We start from the raw sequence: 20,265 nt of genomic DNA, 5'->3' as shown, positions 1-20,265 counted from the left end.
TGAGTCTTTTGGATATACACCTAGGAGTGGAATTACTAGGTTGTACGGTAATTGTTTAGCTTTTTGAGAAACCACCAAACTGCCCAAATCATTTTGCGTTACATCAGCAATGAGTGAGGATTCCAATTTCCCCTTTGCTGTCCTCTCTCTGGAATGCTCTTCTGAGAGATACCCAAGTGGCTCACTTCCTCACCTCCACATCTTTAACTCAGTTGTCACCCTGTCATGAAGCCCTATCTGGGCCACCAATTCAAAATTGCAACCTCCCAACTACTAATCCCAAAGAAGGCAATGGCACCCCACTCCAGTACTCTCGCCTGGAAAATCCCATGGATGGAAGAGCCTGGTGGGCTGCAGTCCATGGGGTTGCCAAGAGTTGGGAACAACTGAGTGACTTCACTTTCACTTTTCACATTCATGCATTGGAGAAGGAAATGGCAACCCATTCCAGTATTCTTGCCTGGAGAATCCCAGAGATGGGGGAGCCTGGTGGGCTGCAGTCTATGGCATCACAGAGTCAGACATGACTGAAGCGACTTAGCAGCAGGAGCAACTACTAATCCATACTATCCTCCTGTTCTTTTCTCAAGAGTACTGCTCATTATCTAACATACAATATGCTGCTAAGTCACTTCAGTCGTGTCTGACTCTGTGCGACCCCATAGACGGCAGCCCACCAGGCTCCCCTGTCCCTGGGGTTTTCCAGGCAAGAGTACTGGAGTGGGTTGCCATTTCCTTCCTCATTGGATGAAAGTGAAAAGTGAAAGTGAAGTCGCTCAGTCGTGTCCAACCCTCAGTGACCCCATGGACTTCAGCCTTCCAGGTTCCTCCGTCCATGGGGTTTTCCAGGCAAGAGTACTGGAGTGGGGTGCCACTGCCTTCTCCAACATACAGTATACTTATTTCCTATTGTCTGTCTTCCAACACTGAAAAATAAACTCCACAGGGGCAGAGATTTCAGTCTATTTTACCAGCACCTAGAATAGTGTCAGGCACAAAGTAAGTGCTCAGTAAACATATGCTAAAGCAATAAATGAGGCCCAAAGAGGTGTTTTGGCAAAGTTTTGAGGAAACAGAATAAAAAATTCAGTCTTCGTAGTTGAGTTCTTTTTTCTAATAATAGTGATAAATTGAAACTGAGTCAATTACACCTTTTATTCAGCTGTAACCAAGAAACACTCATGTGTGAGATGGCTATTTCTGACTCAGGTGAAAGAATTATTGAGAATAGCCTGAAAGTAAAGGGATCAGACAGTCAAGCTAAAACTCAGTACCATCAATTAAAACCCAACTGACTATAATAAGCAAGCTTAGTACTGACTGAGATGTTTTGTTTAAATGAAGTAAAAAAAATGATGCTATAGGACACAGAATTTTAAGGGCATTATACTTTAAGAAAATGAACATATGTTGTGGAAGTAGAACCCTATGGAAAAACACTAAGATGCACCCCTGAATAAAATAACTGCTATAGCAAGAATGTGGTTTTCATATTTGTGAACTATGACAAAGGCAGAAAAAATTTATAGAGAACCTACATTAAAACCACGTTATTCCTGGGCAAAAGTTTAAAACTTGGTGTAATTAACACATAAATTATGCACTTGAAAATAAACTGGTAAATTTTGTTATATAATTTTACCATGATTTTTGAAAAGTAAAAAAAAAAAAAAAAAGGGTAGAAAGATGGTAAATGAAAACATATCTTAAGATACAGATACGGAACTAAAGACTAGAATATCACCAAAGCAACTTTTGGAAATTTTGGAAAGTCATTTACAGCAGATATCAGTCTGAAAAATTAAAAATAGTAAGCCTTTTGACTATGAGTTACAAGTAGTAGACTACATAACAAATGATCATTGAAACTGGCTTTCAAAATGTTTCTGCTATAGGCTGAGTGAGTTTCCTTACCCTACTGCTCTCCACCCGGGTGTCCTTTCCCAATAAAATCTCTTGCTTTGTCAGTACATGTGTCTCCTTGGACAATTCACTTCCAAGTGTTCAACAAGAGCCCAGTTTTGGGCCCTGCAAGGGGTCCCTCTTCCTGCAACAAATGGCGACTCTGGCGGGGACTCCTCTTCATGAAGACTGACATGCTGACCACTCGGGCTACTCAGGGGCCAGCTTGCCTGCCAATGGACCAGACCCAGCGGCCGCAACTGAGACCCTCTTGTCCCTGGTGTCCTCCTGACATGGACAACTAGTCAGAGTGCCCCAACCGGTAAGGAACAAGAGACTATTGACCTCTCTCCCCTTCCCTCTCTTTCCTCTCCTTAACCCTTCCTATCCTTCCCTGTGTTTCTAGTCCCCCGGTCCTGGACGCAGGAATCTGGTTGAAGGGCCCTCAGCCTGAGCTGAGGATTGGAGACTGATCACCTCCTGGCAGAGAACTCGAATTCTGGTTCTGGTCTGGTCTGATTTCTGGTAGGGCTGAGTTCCAGTCCTCCCTTCTCTGGAGGCCCAGGGAAAAGTCACATAATGCCTGGGTATCTATAGATGGCAGGAGACATCTGTAAGGCCACCCCTTTTGCCCCCCTCTCCTGCCTCCTCCCCTTCTTTCAACCTGGCTTCCTTTCCTCCCTTGAAATCTTTGATGTTAGTACTTAGATCTGAAGTTCTGTGTCTCTATAGGAGATTTTCTGAGACTGTATTCTTGTATTTAAGGGCTTCCCTGGTGGAGCAGAGGTTAAAGCGTCTGCCTGCAATGTGGGAGACCTGGGTTCGATCCCTGGGTAGAGAAGATCGCCTGGAGAAGGAAATGGCAACCCACTCCAGTATTCTTGCCTAGAGAATCCCATGGACAGAGAGGCTTGGTGGGTTACAGTCCACGGGTCACAATCGGACTGAGCGACTTCACTTTCACAGACAAGTACGTATGTTGAAACCTAATCCCCAGTTGTGATGGTATTGGAGGTGGGGCCTCATTAGGTAATTAGGTCTAGAGGGTAGAGCCCATGTCAATCAGATTAATGCCCTTGTAATTGAGGCCCTAGAGAACTCTTGTCCTTTCCACCATGTGAGGACATGGCAAGACAACTGTCTATGAACCAGGAAGGGGTCCTCAACAGACTGAATCTGCCAGCACCTTGTTCACTGACTTCCAACCTCCAGAATAATGAGAAATAAATTTCTATTGTTTACAAGACACCCAGTCTATGGTATTCTGTTATAGCAGCTCAAATAAAGTTTCAAAGAACGGTTCAAAAAGTTCCCATGTTTAGAGGGAAAAATAAAACTCACTCATGATTGAGTCAAACGACTTCTCAGCCTGTCCACCTTCATGGTTATTAAAATTATAAAGGGTCTCCTGCCAGTCTTCAAAGTTCTAAAAATTACGGAGGTATACATGGATGGATGATGGATGTGTGTGGGTGCTTGTGTGTGGCTCCTTGCAACCCCATGGACTGTTGCCTACACCCCACCACGCTCTTCTGTCCATGGGGTTCTCCTGGCGAGAATACTGGAGTGGGTTGCCGTTTCCTTCTCCAGGGGGTCTTCCTGACCCAGGGATCGAAACTGCACATCCTGCATTGGCAGGTGGCTTCTTTACCACTGAGCCCTCTGGGAGTTCCTGAAGTATACACAGTGAGCTTTTAACTGTGCTGAAAGAAAAACTACAAGACAGATTCAATAAAGTGCTCAGTCTGGAGGCCAAGTAATCAGGCTTCCATGTAAGAAGCAAAGAAATGGTCCTAGATGTATGGAAATCTACAGGTTTTATTCAAAGTGCTTTATGAGAAAATAATTTCAGAGGCACTTTAACAATACAAATTTTATTAAAAAAATAAGTAATAACATCAAAACTGTTCAGCAAATCTATATTCAATGTAACCAAAATAAACAAACACCAAATTAAAAAATATACATCTATATATATATATATGGGCAAGAAACAAGTGCATTTTTTGGTCCCAATATTTTCTGAATATATTATCTTTATCCAAAGGAATTACACTAATGGCTAAGATAGTATGCATTAGATGTACAGAAATGCAATGTTAAAACTCGTTTTAAGGTCTGTAGAAGTGTTCTTTGCCAATTCTTCATGCCTTTGAACCCACAATCACTAAGATAACGATAGATCCAAGATAGGCAGTGGATGTAATAACGTCTAGTGGTCTGAATAATTACCAAATTAAGAAGCTGCCAATAGGTAGCTACATAAAATTTGTAGGGAATTCAAAGGATTTTTTTTTTAGTTATTAACGAAAGAAAATGAACACAAAACAAGTTTTAAAGAGAAGAAAGAAAAGAGGATATAACAAAACAGACATTAATAAATTTGGCAAAGACAACATAAAACAAAGATAACAAAATTAAATTATAGAGTAAAAAAATAAAAAAATTGAATAGTAGTATTGCTGAATGCATCTAATACTGGAAAAAACTTTAAACAACAGTAGAACTAACTGATTTTGGAACTGTTAACTTCAGAAACTTCAAGAACATGAAAGTAAAAGTAACCTTGGTTCCCTATATAACCAGTTTTTATATTCCCTGGACTGCATGCACACTGAGGAAGATAAAAGGGCAGCAGCCAGAATGATCCAACCTCAACTTGGATGTTGAAGCATTGATCTGATGGGCTTTTCTTGGTTAGAATCGACCCATGAGCTTAAGATCAAGAACCAAAGCCCCCAGTAGAAAGTTGTGCTCTATTTGGTGGGCCTTGAGGTCATCTCTGGCCAAATTAGCATCAGTCTTATAGGAGGCCAGTCATGAAGGAAGGGACTCTCCCTAAGATTTGATTTCTTAAGGCCAAAATCTAGAGGAGGTCTCACAGTCAAATAATTCACATTCCTTGGAAAGAGAGGACAGGCATCAGACGTGTCCATCGAAGGGGGACACGGACCAGGAATACCCTGGACTTAATTTGAAATTTCTGTGTTGCTTCTGCATCTGAAAAATATGAAAAATAGAACAATGACAGACAAGGAATGAAGAAAAAGATAACTATCTGACCTAAAAATGTAATTTCCTAAGAAACTAAGAAACCAGACAAAACAGACAAGAAAGATGAACAGTCACATCATTTGGAATGCAGTATTCTGAAAGCAAGTATAGCGGAGAAAAACACGAATTATTTTAAGCAAAGCAAGAAAAGACCATAGCAACAAAAGTTATTTCTGAAGAGAGCCAACAGGAAAAAAGCTTATATTAAGGTATGTTAACCTGACATAAAGATAAGGTGGAGTAAGATTCTAGTGCCATCCGACAGCTGAAAAGAACTGAATAACGAGAACTAGTGTCATAAACTTGGCTGTTTAATCACTTTTGTATGAGAAAACACTTCAGAACTTTGAACTTAGGAAACTGCCTTTGTGTAAGAAAACACTTCAGAACTTTGAACTTAGGAAATTCCAATTTGTCTTGCACCAGGTTGCACGAGCTCCATAGAGCAGGAATCTATTTCAACAAGAGGCTTTAAAAACAAAAACAAAAACAAAAAACTTTAATATTTTTCATTTCTATTAGTGATACATTCAATAAATGCAATAGTGCTAAAATCCATCAAAGAAAAATGCACTGAATGAATATTAAACTTACGCAGAAGTGGGTTCAAAAGCTGAGGTACTTTCAGGAACTGAAATTAGAAAGAATTTTACATTTAAAATAGAATATATGAGGAATGAGAAGGGGAAAGGAAGGGAAAGGATAAATTAGGAGTTTGGGATTAGCAAATATAAACTACCATATACAAAATAGATAAAGAACATGGTTCCAACTGTATAGCACTGGGAACTGTATTTAATATCTTGCAATAAACTGTAATGAAAAGAATCTCTTTATATATATAACTAATCAGTGTGTTGTACACCAAGACTAATATAACATTGTAAATCAACTATATTTCAGTATAAAATAAAATGTTTTTAAAGAATGTATGAGGAATGAAACTATTATTTTAATATGTAAGGGCCTATACTCTGGTTGATCAAAACCACCTAAAATAAATATCAGAATAAATAATATGGAATAAATATCAGAAATCTAAAGTAACACAATTATATATACGTACCATTCTCTATTATAACTTGGCAAGTGTGAGTTTTACGTTGACTTAAGTGCTTAGCCATAAGATCCAGAGCCGAAGAATCAACCAGGAAATCACATTTAAGGCACACTAGAGTAATGCCCCTATGGAAAAAAAATAAGACAGAAAGAAAAGGTTGTCTTAAAAAAAAACCATACACAAATTCAATTATTATTTTTCCACAGAACTTTTTTGTCTGTGTGTTGTGACCATTTCCAAATTTTGTTATATAAGCCTGATATACATGAAATGGCATGTCTCAAGAAAATGGCATAGCCATGTCTCAATTATGAGAACATTTAGTGCTCTATATGCTGTTCCCTCTCCTCGCTGTTGTTTAGTTGCTCAGTTGTGTCCAACTCTTTGCAACCCTATGGACTGTAGCCCACCAAGCTCCTCTGTCCATGGGATTTCCCAGGCAAGAGTACTGGAGTGGGTTGCCATTTCCTTCTCCAGTTCCCTCTCTTGTGGTTCCTAAAAGTTATGAGTGAAGAGAGAACTAAAACCCAGTCTGGACTCCACTAACAACTTGTATAACTTGTGCGAGGCACAATCTTTCTCTGCCTTTGCCCATCACCAAAGCAAGATTCATCCATTCAATATACATTTGATGAGAACCTTCTTCACATACTCTGTACTACTAGTATGGATTTGTGTTACAAATCTAAGAGTGAACAAAAAAGGATACTCTGTGAAGCCTACAATCTAATGTCCTATTTAAATGATAATAAAATCAGAGAAGAAATGAGGTCTTAAAAATAAATTATGTGAACATAAATAAATCATGCAATTATTATCAGCTTATTAACAAAGTATAAATATACTTTTGCAGTTTGTTTTAAATACTTTAACAGTAAGTACTTTACCTGTATAAGAATAAATTCAAGGCATAGCTTAGTCTAATTTCTCCCTTGCAGCTCTACTCTCAACAGCCTGTTGTATATTTACACTGAGTTGTCACATCAGAAATGATCTCCATGAAACTAAAGTCGTGTACTTTCCTCCTTACCTGGGAAAAGTCATTCCTCCTGACTGGTCTCCTTAACGATGCCATGCCCCTAACATAAATGCTCAAAACTGTAGCTATTTCTGACTCTTTTTGCCTTAAGACAGTCACTATTTGAAAAATTTCATAATATTCAATATTAGCAATTTATTGAGCACTTACTCTGTGTAGGCTGAGGGTTTTAGATATATCATCTCACCTGTATTGTGTAACAATCCAAAGAAGTAGGTGCTGTAATTTTAACTTTTTTAAATAGAGGACAGGTTCAGGTTTAGTAACTTACCAAGGTCAGGACCAGATCTGAAACTGAACCTTTTGATTTTAGAGCCCATATTCTTTAATGTGGCATGGTACCACTTCACCACTTCAACCCAGATTATCTTATTAAATCAGTCTTAACTACTGCAACAGTCTTAATCAGTCTATGTGCCTCACGTGGGCTTCCCAGGTGGCTCAGTGGTAAAGAATCTGCTTGGCAAAGCAGGAGACACAGGAGAATCGGGTTTGATCCCTGGGTGGGGAAGATCCATGGAGAAGGGAATGGCAACCCACTCCAGTACTCCTGCCTGGAAAATTCCATGGACAGAAGGGCCTGGCAGGCCACAGTCCATGGGGCTGTAAAGAGTTGGACACGACTGAGTGACTAAGCATGCACGTGCCTCATGTAGCTACAACTCACCTTGTATAGCCCTCCAAATTGATCTTCCTTTAGTATCCTTGATTCTACATGAAGCACCAATGGCTTTCCCAACATCTTCAAATTTAAGTCCAAATTCCCTAGGCTTTTTCAAGGATTCCACAATCTGGATATAAGCTCAAAACCATTCCCAGACTCTGAACTTAGTACAATGTTATATGAACCTCATGCTTCATCCAAACTGTACTACTTGTCATTCACTGTGTTTATCATTTGCTTTTTTCCTTTCTTAACTTTCATTCACGCTGTTTTTCCAACTGAAATGCCCCTGTGCCTCTTCCTAAAAGTAGAAACCTCTCTTTCTCTTCAAATCGTAACTTTCATTGCACTTATTATAAACCTCCCTGTATTAATTTCTGTAGTTACTTATGTTCACATCTTATAAATTGTACATTCCTTGAAGGTTCGTACCAAGCCTACTTCATCACTGTCATCTTCACAGAATTTGCTACCTTGTGTTATACATGATATACAATGAATTTAAAAATGAACACTGCATTTTAATAAAATAACAATTATAAATTTACTATTCTTAAAATTTTAAATATGAAAACTCCCATACATAGAAAATCACCAGTTTTCTATTTAAATTTGAGACCCACCCTATGTGAGGAAAGTCGTACAATTAAATCTAAGAACCAAGCACACAACTCAGTTTGACAACAGTGAGATAAAAATCAAATTCTCATCTTTAGAATTAAGAACCAAGCACACAACTCAGTTTGACAACAGTGAGATAAAAATCAAATTAAATTCTCATCTTTAGAATAAATCCTTTTCACTGTTATAAAAAATTTTTAGTAAATGTTAATATCTAGATAAAGTTTATTGGTATTTCCTAATTCCTTGAATTTAGCAATAGTTTTAAAATTGCACTGATGTATTTTTTAAAAATGGAATAAAACTTTCCTCTTCCTATGAGCTATTATTGGTGTATCATCTACACACTCCACATGTCACTTTCAATATTAATTTACTCAATAAATATTCACAAAAGCCTACCACATGCCAGGCCACTACTGAATGCCCAGCCAATGTCTGGCATAGCCAAATATCCAAATCATACACATTTTAGTCAGAAGATACAGACAGTAAACAAGAGGGTGAAATACACAATCTATTGAACAGTAAAAAGTTGCCATGAAGTAAAAACAAAGCAAGAAAGGGAGATAGGGAGTGTTAGGAGTGGGGCTGGGAAAGAATGGTATCTTAAATGGGGTGGTCAAGGAAAGACCTAAAGGAGGCGACAGAGAAGAGCAAATGAGGCAGAAGACATCAAAATATAAGATCCTGAGTCACAGCATCCCCTCTTCTCCTTTTCCACTAACCCAAAGCATTAAAACAAGTGTTGGCTAACCTGATGCTATTAATATAAAGATCTTGACACTGGTATCTCAAATAGCAATGATAGCAATAACAAAATAATTAACCAAAGGAAAATGGAGTCAAAGGAATTAGAATAATGTGAAAAAATGGTCCTTAGTGAATTCTGAGCTAAGTGTGTGTGGTAGCACCAACATTAATTATCGATCTTTTCAGAAACGTTCACAATTCCTCTGAATAGTAAACAAGTTGTATATTTTTATTTCAAAAATGAAAGTGTGTTAAGTCACTTTGTCAACTATCTTTAAGGTCTTTTAAATATTCAAATATTGCTGGAGAGCCTATTTTTTAATTTTATAATGCAAATTCATGGAAGGTTTATCTTAATGCTTAATATCACTGAAACAAAGTTTGCTGCTGCTGCTAAGTCGCTTCAGTCATGTCCGACTCTCTGCGACCCCACAGACTCCGCCATCCCTGGGATTCTCCAGGTAAGAACACTGGAGTGGGTTGCCATTTCCTTCTCCAATGCATGAAAGTGAAAAGTGAAAGTGAAGTCGCTCAGTCGTGGCCGACTGTTCACGACCCCATGGACTGCAGCCCACCAGGCTCCTCTGTCTATGGGATTTTCCAGGCAAGAGTACTGGAATGGGGTGCCATTGCCTTCTCCGGAAACAAAGTTTAGCTGGAGACTATAAGGTAATCCCCTCTTTGATCTAAGGATATAATGAACAGAACTCTGTATGTCCAGTAGCAATTATTTCATTTTCCAAACTAAGCACTCCAGCATCAGGTTAAAAAGTTACTATAGAGAGAATAAAAAAAAGATTAATTACTTACCTGAGAGTTCTAGAAAGCCTCTTAAAAATGCAAAACCGTTTAGCTGGCTGGCTGGTATGAAAGCTAGAAAGACAAGAAAGAAATGAGATTTTATTATACAGTAAGTAATTAATTCCACGACAATTTTTCAAGCCTATACTTAGTTTCCTAGTTTTGAATAAAAAACCACAATTTAAATTATAAAATTCTATTAGCATCTGTTTAATTCAAGATTTTTATCTTACATTTCATGTTATCATTGTATTTTCTAACATATTTCCCTCAGAATAATCTTAAATGATTATACCTCACTGCTATAAAAAAATGCAAAGAGCATCAAATTATTTTCACTTAAGAGTTGAGAACAATTTAAAAGTTATTTGCTAATGATGTATTTTGCTGTAATATAAACTGTTAGGAATAATACTTTATAATCTTAATATACTTAGCTTGGGGACCCTGGAAAAAACTGTTTCTTAGGCCAAGTGACATTACCATCAGTAAAATCAAACACTTAAAGAATCTTCTGCAATTACTATAAGAGCTTTTAAAGAACATCAATTAAAGGAAGCAGAACTCAAGTTAAAACAATACTTCCTCTATGCACAGAAAACCACTAACCAAATTTTGCAGCCGATGCTAACAGCTTAATACTGCCTTCTAAGTTGATAAGGAAAGCTTTCCTGTATTAGAAAGTCAGGCAGAATTAGCCAGGATCCTTGGTGGCTCAGAAGGCAAAGAATCTGCCTGCTAATACAGGAGATCTGGGTTCGATCCCTGGGTCGGAAAGATCCCCTGGAGAAGGGAGTGGCTCCCCACCCTAGTATTTTTGCCCAGAGAAGTCCATGCACAGAGGAGCCTGGCGGGCTACAATCCATGGGCTTGCAAAGAGTGGGACATGCCTAAGCGACTAACACTTTCACTTTCTTTTGGCATAGCACAGTATTACTCAAAGTGTGATCCACAGGACCAGCAGCATCTGCATCACCTGGGAGCTTATTAGAAATACTGAATACAAAGTCTCAGCTCCCACTCCAGACCTACTGAATTAATCTCTGGTGATGGTGCCCAGAAACCAGTTTCAATAGGTTTTTCAGATGATTCTTACACAAACTAATCATCTGAAAAACTTACTGAAACTTTGCTAGCCCTAGCTTGCACTGACAGACCCAAACTAGGCAACACATCAATTCAATGGATATCCTTAGACACATGGTAACTATCCACCAACATACCATGTACACATGGGAAAAGAATGACTACCTATCCCCAAGAAAAAGTCCTCAGAATAGATGCCATGGTGAATACAAAGAACCACTTTCTCAAGTAGGTAAGACATATTTAATATGAGGCAGAATAGCTGAATAGTACAGAACTCAAAAAAACAATTGATTCCTATGAGGGACCACAGTGATCAGATACTTCACAGAAGGTAAAATGAGAGGGAAGGAGAGGAGCATGCCAAAGAATAAAAAAGAAAAAGAAAAAGTCACTCTATGGAATATGGGACAAACTATACACTGGGGAAGATCAATTATTTTGAGGGGCTTGACTTCTTTCTGGTATGGTTACAGAGTTGCTATGGGCTGAGGATAAAAGTACTTGACCTCTGAGAAAACAAAGCTTCTGTATGTACAGAGCTCAATCTTATGACAAAAATTCCACACAGAGTCAGAGTGAGGGTATCCAATTAGAGGGAGGTACTTGAGGTAACCAAGGAAGCAAGGCATGAGTGAAGTAGGGGAAACGCAGAGACACTTACAAAGCCCTTAGAAGAGTAGAAGTGGACATTTCAGTTCTGTATGATCCGAACGATGAGTAAGTGTGCCTGATGATGCTGCAGTACAGGCTTGGGGCTCACTAGAAATTAGAAAGTTTATGAAAGAAGCCTAGGGCCAGTTGGGGATATTTTGGGGGTAGAATGGGGCCAGAGGTCCCACAAGACAGTTGAGGAGCCTATGGCAAATGGGAGAGGACGGAATGATCCATGAACTTAAGGAACCCTAAAGATAATTTTCAATTTAAAATCCTATAAATTCAGGGCAGAATTAAAGCCCTGTTGGAGCAGCCATGTGTTTGGCACAGAATAAGAGACCAGCATTCCCCCCCAGCAGTATACTGAGAGAAAGATTGGCTGGAGTCTGGTTTGGAACAACTGAGGCATAGGTGCAGAACCACTGCAGTAGTTGTGAGGCAGAGTGGTAAATTACAGATAGATAGATTTTCAGGAAGCCATGATGAGTGGTGCCAGATCAAGAGAACACCATAGGCTTCAGAAACTTAAAAGTGTATTATTTCCACATGATGCTCCACATTTATGCAAATGATGCATTGAGACAGACTGAGCTTAAAGGGGAGGGGGTAATAATAGCTTGGATCCTAGACAGACAAAAATGTTTGACTTATTTGTGTCTTGTGATCCATCAAATAGAGATGAAGAGTTGGATCTCAGGAAAACTCAGCATTGAAATTGGAGGATTTACAGTTGAAAGGTAAAATATAAAACTCTCAGAGTGGTTAAGGTACCAAGAAAAGAAATGCAAAGAGCCAAGAAGAGTTGAAGAAAGAAAAGGTAATGAAACGGAGGAGCAAAAAAGAAAAAAAATTGTGGTAATCGTTTAGGAGAACTTGCAAAGAGTTTAAAGAGTGAGCGATCAAAAGTATCAAATACTCTTAAAGTCACAGAGTAAGAATGAAAAGCAATGAATACATTTAGTGATTAGGACATGATTGATAGTCTTAAAAGGGGCAGCTTGAACTGATTAAGATGGGGGTGATACTCAAATTACAAAGAAATGACAACATAAGATAGAAAAGAACACGTTTTACAAATGTTGACAGTGAAAGGAAGATAAGAAAATATGCAAATTAAAGGCATCTTTCCCTCATACTAAAAAACCTGAAAATATTTGTAGGCAGAAGGAATGTGGTACAGAGAAAAAGATGAAATGAGGGTGCATAAGATTATGGAGGAAATGGAAGAGATGAGGGGCAAAACTAACTTTGAAAAAGTGGACATGTCTTTTTCTGAGATTAATGTCTGGATGAAGGGGAAAAGATTTGAGGTAGAAAAAGGTTAACCTTGGGAAAAATGAAAAACGATGACCTCTGAGTAATTAGTGGGCAAGGTTAACAACTGAGAGCCTAGAATAAAATCCTGAAGGTACTGAAAAGTATCTACACAGATGTTGAAGACAAAAGCAAGTAAGCATTCTTAAAAGAGAGGACCACATTAAAGTTCATAAATTCAAAGCTGACTAAATCAAGCACAGTCTAGAAATGAGCAAAGAGAAAGATCAAAAAGGGTAAGGGAGTCAAGGATAGCAAGGTAAGCGTGGCTGAAGATGTGAAGAATTCTAGAACAAAAAACAAAGCAAGATTCACAACAGATGACTTTGAGGCTGAAGTTAACTATAAGATTGGATTTAGTGACACTGGACTGATAGGAGGAGCCAAGACTAAAAGTCTAGAAGTAATGAGATTTCAAAATGAATGAATATTGCATGACAAGGTAACATTGGATGGTGGCATTTTTTAATGCCTTAGAGGTGGATGTGAAGTGCTGGCATTAAAGTCAAGGTACGATGAAGTTGGGCTGGGGAATCACCAAGGGGAAAAAAACAGAGTTAAGTGCTGAAGGCGTTAAAAAATGTGGGCAAATCCTTGAAAGTGGTAGCTAACTATGACCATAAAGTAACACAGGCAGAATAAAGGTACTTGACCTTTATTATAAGCTCCAAGACACCACTTTTATTGGTTTCATCTTATTTCTGACTGAAAATAAATGGACCTACCTCCATTTGAATAATCAACTTAGCATATTTATATCTGAACAATTTTTGTTTATTTAGAAAAATCCATACTGAAGGAATAAAGTACTAGTAAGATTCAAACGAAAGTAATGTGGGCTTTGAAGTCTTTCTCTAGCATAGAGTACATGGTAGGTGCTCAAAGAATGTAAAATAATTGATATATGAAAAAGAATTCCAACAGTAATGTCATGACTGGACTATTCCTGCAGTCTCATTTCACATTTCATCAAATGAATGCAAAGATAGAGGCCTTGAAAAACAAATGGACAGATGGGTTAGAGGGAAAATGAGAGATAAAGAACACAAGAGTGAGCATGTGAGCACCGATGAGTTCCTAGCATTTCTGACAAAGCTGAAGTCTCTAAAAGAGATTGCTTTGAAGTGGGGAACACTGCACATAGTTACATGCACTTACCTGGTAAGATATTTTGGAACATTTGAAATTTTATTCACTTTTTGAAAGACTTAGAAAAATAACTTCCCTACCAAACCTATTCTAATTTCATTAGCCTAACTGTTCCTAAAAATTTTGTCCTGCTAATTCATGAGTTATTATGCTGGAAAACAGTATTGGGTAATATCCTTGAAGTTCCCTGTTGCTAGATCTTTTTAGATCCTTGATATGACAAAGTGGCTTTGTTATAAAAAAACAAATTATCTTGAATGGTAGTTTTGACTGGCCGTGTACATGTTTAACTCACCTCAGCATATGGTTTACAAAGGCTTTGTTACAGTTAGTGCTGTATTTGCAAAAATTACAGTGCACAAATAATGAAAAGTGGCTTGCAAAATCTTTTATTTTGGTATGACATTCAATGCACGTGTATATTCCCCGACGACACCTTATGGAGACAGAAAAAAATGATAAAAATATATTGTAAAACCAAAAAATAAGGTAAAGACTTATTCATGTTTTATTAATTGGAGCCAAGATGTTTTAATTAAATCTTTAAATAGAGACTTGGAATTTGAAAATCTGCTTTGAAACAATAAGCTAGAGTAAGTAAAAACTCTAATATCAGTTAACGTTTCCTTAGAATAAAAAGGATCACATAAACCAATTCAACTATCGTAAGATAGAAGCACAAATTATAAGATTAGTGTAGAAGATGGCAATCATAAAATAAGTACAGTAATTCAAGTTCTGTTCAGCACTAGTAAAAAGTATCTTTTTATTATTTTCTTGGCCTTTATGCCAGATAAGTGATTATCATGTAAATGAACATTATCTGGTGATATGGTAAGCTATATTAAAATAAGCTTGAATATTTAATATTGAAATAGGAATGCGTATCAGGAATAAAAGATATTACCGTAAGTTCTTCAAAGCTATGCTGATTTTACTCTTCCTGTTGCGCTTTTTCTTTGGCTTGTAAGAGGTTTTTGCTCTGCATTTAGCTGCACCTCTACCTTGCTTACTGGTACTAGGTTTACTTCTAGTGGATGTAGTTGCACGAAACTTTCTTGTCTTATATTCACTTGCATTAGATCTTGGAGAACTTCCAGTAGTTGTAGTTTTAGACTTTGAAGGTGAGACCTGCAGAGAAGTGCTTGCAGAACTACTGGAAGACAGAATACTCTTGGAAGTTGACGGTCCTGAATGAAGAGATCCAACTGAAGCTCGGATAGTGACCTATAAAAATAAAGGTAATACATACTTTTAGAAAATTAATCATCACATTAATATTAAAAAAATCACACTCTATGCAAAGCATAATTGGTTTTTGACAAGGGTGCTGAAGTAATTCAAGGGGGAAAACAATAGTCTTACCACCAAATAGTGCTAGGACAGCTGGATTTCTACCTGCAAAAGAATCAATTTGGACCCTACCTCATACTAAACACAAAAATTAATCCAAAATGTATCAAAGACCAGATTTTAACAGCTAAAACTGCAGAACTCTTAGAAGAAAACATAGGAGTAAATCTTCATGACCTTGGGTTAGGCAATGATTTCTTAGGTATGATACTAAAAGCACAAGAAACCAAACAAAGAACAGATAAGAGGACTTCATAAAAATGAAAACTTTTGTACTTCAAAGGACACTGTTAAGAAAGTGAAAAGATGACCACAGAATGAGAGGAAATATTTGCAAATCATATCTCTAATAAGGGACATGTATACAGCATAACTCACAACTCAATAACAGACAACCCAATTAACAAATGGGCAAATGATCTGAATAGGTAATATACATATGAAATAAGCATGCAAAAAGATGCTCAACGTCATTGGTCAGTAAGGAAATGGAAGTCAAAACTCCAGTAATACATCACTTTAGACCAACTAAATGGCTATAATGAAAAAGACAGGTAGCAACACGTGCTGACAGGATGTGGAGAAATTTCAGCCTTCATATATTGCTAGTGGGAATGTACAAAATGGTACAGTAGCTTTGGAAAAGTTTGGCAGTTCTTTAAAATGTTAAACGTAAGAATTATTATATAACCCTTGGGTGTTCCACTCCTAGCAATTTCACTCAAGGGAAATGTCCATACAAAAATGTGCACATGAAATTTCCTGACAGCATTATTCACTATAGTCAAAAAACAGAGACAAACCAAATGCTCGCCAACTAGTGAGTGAATAAATAAAATATGGTATATTCATACAATTGAATAATATTCAGCCATAGAGGTACTGATGCTTAAGTACTAATACAGCCTTAAAAGAGAATGAAGCACTGATACAAGGTACAGGATGAACCTCATGGATGAACCTCAGAAACATTATACTAAGTGAAAGAAATAAGCCATAAAGGACCACATATTGTAGATATTAGATGATTCCATTTATATGAAATGTACAGAACAGGAAAATTCATAGGGACAGAAAACAGGTTAAAGTTTGTCGGTTGTTGTTGAGGGGAAATTGGGAGTGACTGGATATGCAGTGACAAGATGTTCTCAAATAGATTGTAGTGATGTTTTCACAACTCTGTGAATATGCTAAAAACCAATGAATTGTATACTTTAAATGGGTAAACTGTATGCATGGTATATGAATTACATGTTAATAAAGTTGTTACCGGGAAAAAAATCACCACCATACAAAAAGTTAAATATCTAAGTATAAACTACAATCAAAGAAGTCTCCCATTTATTCTAAATTTTTGTTGTTCAGTCACTGAATCATGTTTGACTCTTTGCAACCCCATGGACTGCAGCATGCCAGGCTTCCCTGTCCTTCACTTATCTCCTGGAGTTTGCCCAAACTCATGTCCAGTGATTCGATGATGCCATTCAACCATCTCCTCCTCTGTAGCCCCCTTCTCCTGCCCTCAATCTTTCCCAGGATCAGAGTCTTTTCCAGTCAGTCAGCTCCTATGCTATAATTAGTCATACCAATTAAATGAAATTCACCTCAGTATTTATTTACTATTGTAATACTGGTTTTGTATTGATGGCATTTATATGTTAACAGATATTTTAATAGGTCAAAAGAGCTCATCCTATGGCTATTTTATATTCTGATATAACTGAATAGCTAGAGGTCAAATTTTAAATCTCAAATCCTGAGGTAACTCTGGAAAGGCCTGCATTACTCCTTGGTAACTATAAAACAGATCTTCAGAATCACTATGTCACACTCGAAATATAGAATATTGTACATCAATTATACTTCAACTAAAAAAAAATACCTACACCCCTCTAAAAACAAATGAACAGATCTCCAATAAATGTGACCTGCTCTCTCTGGGAGTTCATCAAGCAGGATTTATGGTTCCAAAGGTTACTGTGGTGGTTACAGCAATTCATCATACAGCATGGAGAGTTTAATTAATACTCAGGTTTCTTAGAGGAAGCTAATAAAAAATTTATCATTTAATATTCAGAAAAATAATGTTTGATTATACCCATTTGGTTAATAGTGAAAAACAGTTACCTATTAACATTTTCTTTAATAACTTGATTATACTATTGCCATGTACTTAAGGAACAGCAAATGAGGAAAGCCTATGAAATACTTGTGGCTTAGTATCATACAAAAAGTACTGAAATAGGAGTCAAAAAACCTGAGGTTAACTTTCAATACTACCTCTTCCAAGCCATGTGACCTTGAGTAAGTAACTTATCCTAAGCCTCCTCATCTGTAATACGGGAATAATACCTGCCTTCTCTACCTCACTGGTTTGTTACAGGGATTAAATGATAGAATGAATGAAAAAGCACACTGAAAACATAATTCTGAAGTGCTAACAAGTGGGGCACTGAAGAACTGATGCTTTTGAACTGTGGTGTTGGAGAAGACTCTTGAGAGTCCCTTGGACAGCAAGGAGATTCAACCAGTCAATCATAAAGGAAATCAGTCCTAAACATTCACTGGAAGGACTGGTGCTGAAGCTGAAGCTTCAATACTTTGGCCACCTGATGTGAAGAATTGCCTCATTGGAAAAGACCCTAATGCTGGTAAAAACTGAAGGCTGGAGGAGAAGGGGACAACAGAGGATGAGATGATTGGATGGCATCACCAACTTGATGGACATGAGTTTGAGCAAGCTCCAGGAGTTGGTGATGGACAGGGAGGCCTGGCGTGCTGTAGTCCATGGGGTCGCAAAGACTCGTACACTACTGAGTGACCGAACTGAACAAAACACTCAGTATCATTTTAAATATTATACTATACTAATTATTACTATTATTAATAAGGGAAGATATGAGAGAGGATTGCACTGCTTATACTAATATTAGAATTCTGCATGTCTTCTTCCAGCATGGAATGAATGGCCTATAGGGAAAGATACTGGATAGCTTCTCTCCCTCTAGAGCTTCAGAGCACTACTTTCCATTATTTTAATGAACTCAAATAGCAGACATACTCACATTCAAAGGTTAGTACTCAAAATACGTAAGTGGGGATTATTTCACTTTGGATTATGTATCTCTCCACTGGAGCAAACAGTCAAAAGCTGACTTCATACGGGAAGGGAGGAGGGAGGAGGGTTCAGGATGGGGAACATGTGTATACCTGTGGCAGATTCATGTAGATGTATAGCAAAACCAATACAATATTGTAAAGTAATTAGCCTCCAATTAAAATAAATAAATTTAAAGAAGAAGTGAGAGAAAACAGATGTACATAAGGCAAATAGGGGAAATGAAATTTGTAGTCAGATGTATATTTGCTCACTTAACACAGCAATGTTAATCAAGAGAACTTGCTTCTCTAAGAGTAGTTTCAGTAATACTAAGTTCAACAAACCATGGCATTCAAGGCATTATAACAGATGTTGGAGACACAAAGAAATTAAATATGATTCCTCACCAGCTGAAGCAGACATATAAGCTGCCAACTGGAAAAGCTCAAAGCAGACTATAGAATATTGAAACAACACACTGACTCAGTCTACAGTTAATCTAGTTGCACTCACTACAAGTGAATATGCTCCAGTATAGCACATTTCAATCAATTCAAAAAACAATGGGCAGAAAATTTTCTTTCTAAGCATAAGAATGATAAAACCTAAAAAAAATTTTGATGACAACCAGAAGTCAATTTTTAATATTATAAGGGGTTTATTTGTATTGTCATATAATGGTAGAATACAACCTATTTAAAATTCACTTAAAAAAATAAAAATAAAAAAATAAAATAAAATTCACTTTTTTGGGGATGCAGACATAGAGAACAGAATTGCAGACACGGGAGAAAGAAGAGGGTGGGACAAACGGAGAGAGCAGCATCTGTGGCTGATTTATGCTGATGTACGGCAGAAACCAACACAATATTGTAAAGCAATTATCCTTCAATTAAAGATAAAGAAGGCAAAAATAAACATTAGAAAAAAAAAATACCACCAGGAGATAAAAAACACAACTCACTTTTGTCCCAGGAGGCAATCCCTCTAGCTCTTTAGGCTTTATAAATGTCCGATGTTCGAGCTTGTGAACCAGTTTCTCCTTGTAGGTCAAAAATTGTAGTCTGCACTGTGTACAACGATGAATTCCTTTCTTCTGTTTACAGAAAATATTAGAAATAATATTAGAAAGAATAATTTCTACCATCACAAATCCCAGGATCAGAAATTGCTCTTAATTCTAAGAGCTTAAAAATTTAAAAGCCAGAATTTTACCACATCGTATCATAAATAATACCAAAACATTTCATTTTTAAAAAGTACTTCTTACATTAGTATTTGGGTTTCAAAGTATTTGTTATCATACAGGTAATCAGTATGATAATTATATCAATTAGATTACAATGGGACAAGTCGTATGCTATTTGTAGTATGAGTTTATTTAAATATAAATGTGAAGTATAAACTATTCAAACATATGATATGTGAAAATGAGCTAGCTATATTACATTTTATTTTTGAAAAGATCAGTAATGTTATTTCCATTTGTTTTGCAAGTTGGTAAAATAAATTGAACCTTCTAAAATTAAGAAAATTTAACCAGATAACTCCCAAAAGAGTTACGTTATAGAAATGGCTGTATAAAGCAATGTTTGTCCAACAGAACTTTAACAGTGAGGATGTTTTATAGCTGCACTATCTAAAGTGGTATCCACTGCCACATGTGGTTGTTGAGCACTTGAAATGTGGCAAGTGCAACAGAGAATGGAGTT

The 20,265-nt window shown here is 37.1% G+C and overlaps 1 protein-coding gene across 1 annotated transcript in view; it reads right to left on the bottom strand.

Annotated features, from left to right (window-relative positions):
• Positions 1 to 3,811: 3,811 nt before the first annotated feature.
• Positions 3,812 to 20,265, bottom strand: part of LOC102188659 (zinc finger protein 280C) — a gene marked incomplete at its 5' end in the record, with an annotated part of 49,422 nt that continues 32,968 nt past the window's right edge. Inside the window, 7 exon segments of the mRNA XM_018044295.1 lie at positions 3,812 to 5,425; positions 5,551 to 5,587; positions 6,023 to 6,141; positions 9,904 to 9,966; positions 14,396 to 14,536; positions 15,008 to 15,327; positions 19,518 to 19,649. Of these exon segments, the coding sequence (XP_017899784.1) occupies positions 5,410 to 5,425; positions 5,551 to 5,587; positions 6,023 to 6,141; positions 9,904 to 9,966; positions 14,396 to 14,536; positions 15,008 to 15,327; positions 19,518 to 19,649 (828 nt within the window).

This window comes from Capra hircus, assembly GCF_001704415.2.
Source record: "Capra hircus breed San Clemente chromosome X unlocalized genomic scaffold, ASM170441v1, whole genome shotgun sequence".
NCBI lineage: Eukaryota > Metazoa > Chordata > Mammalia > Artiodactyla > Bovidae > Capra > Capra hircus.
This window is presented reverse-complemented; position numbering and strand designations above follow the sequence as displayed.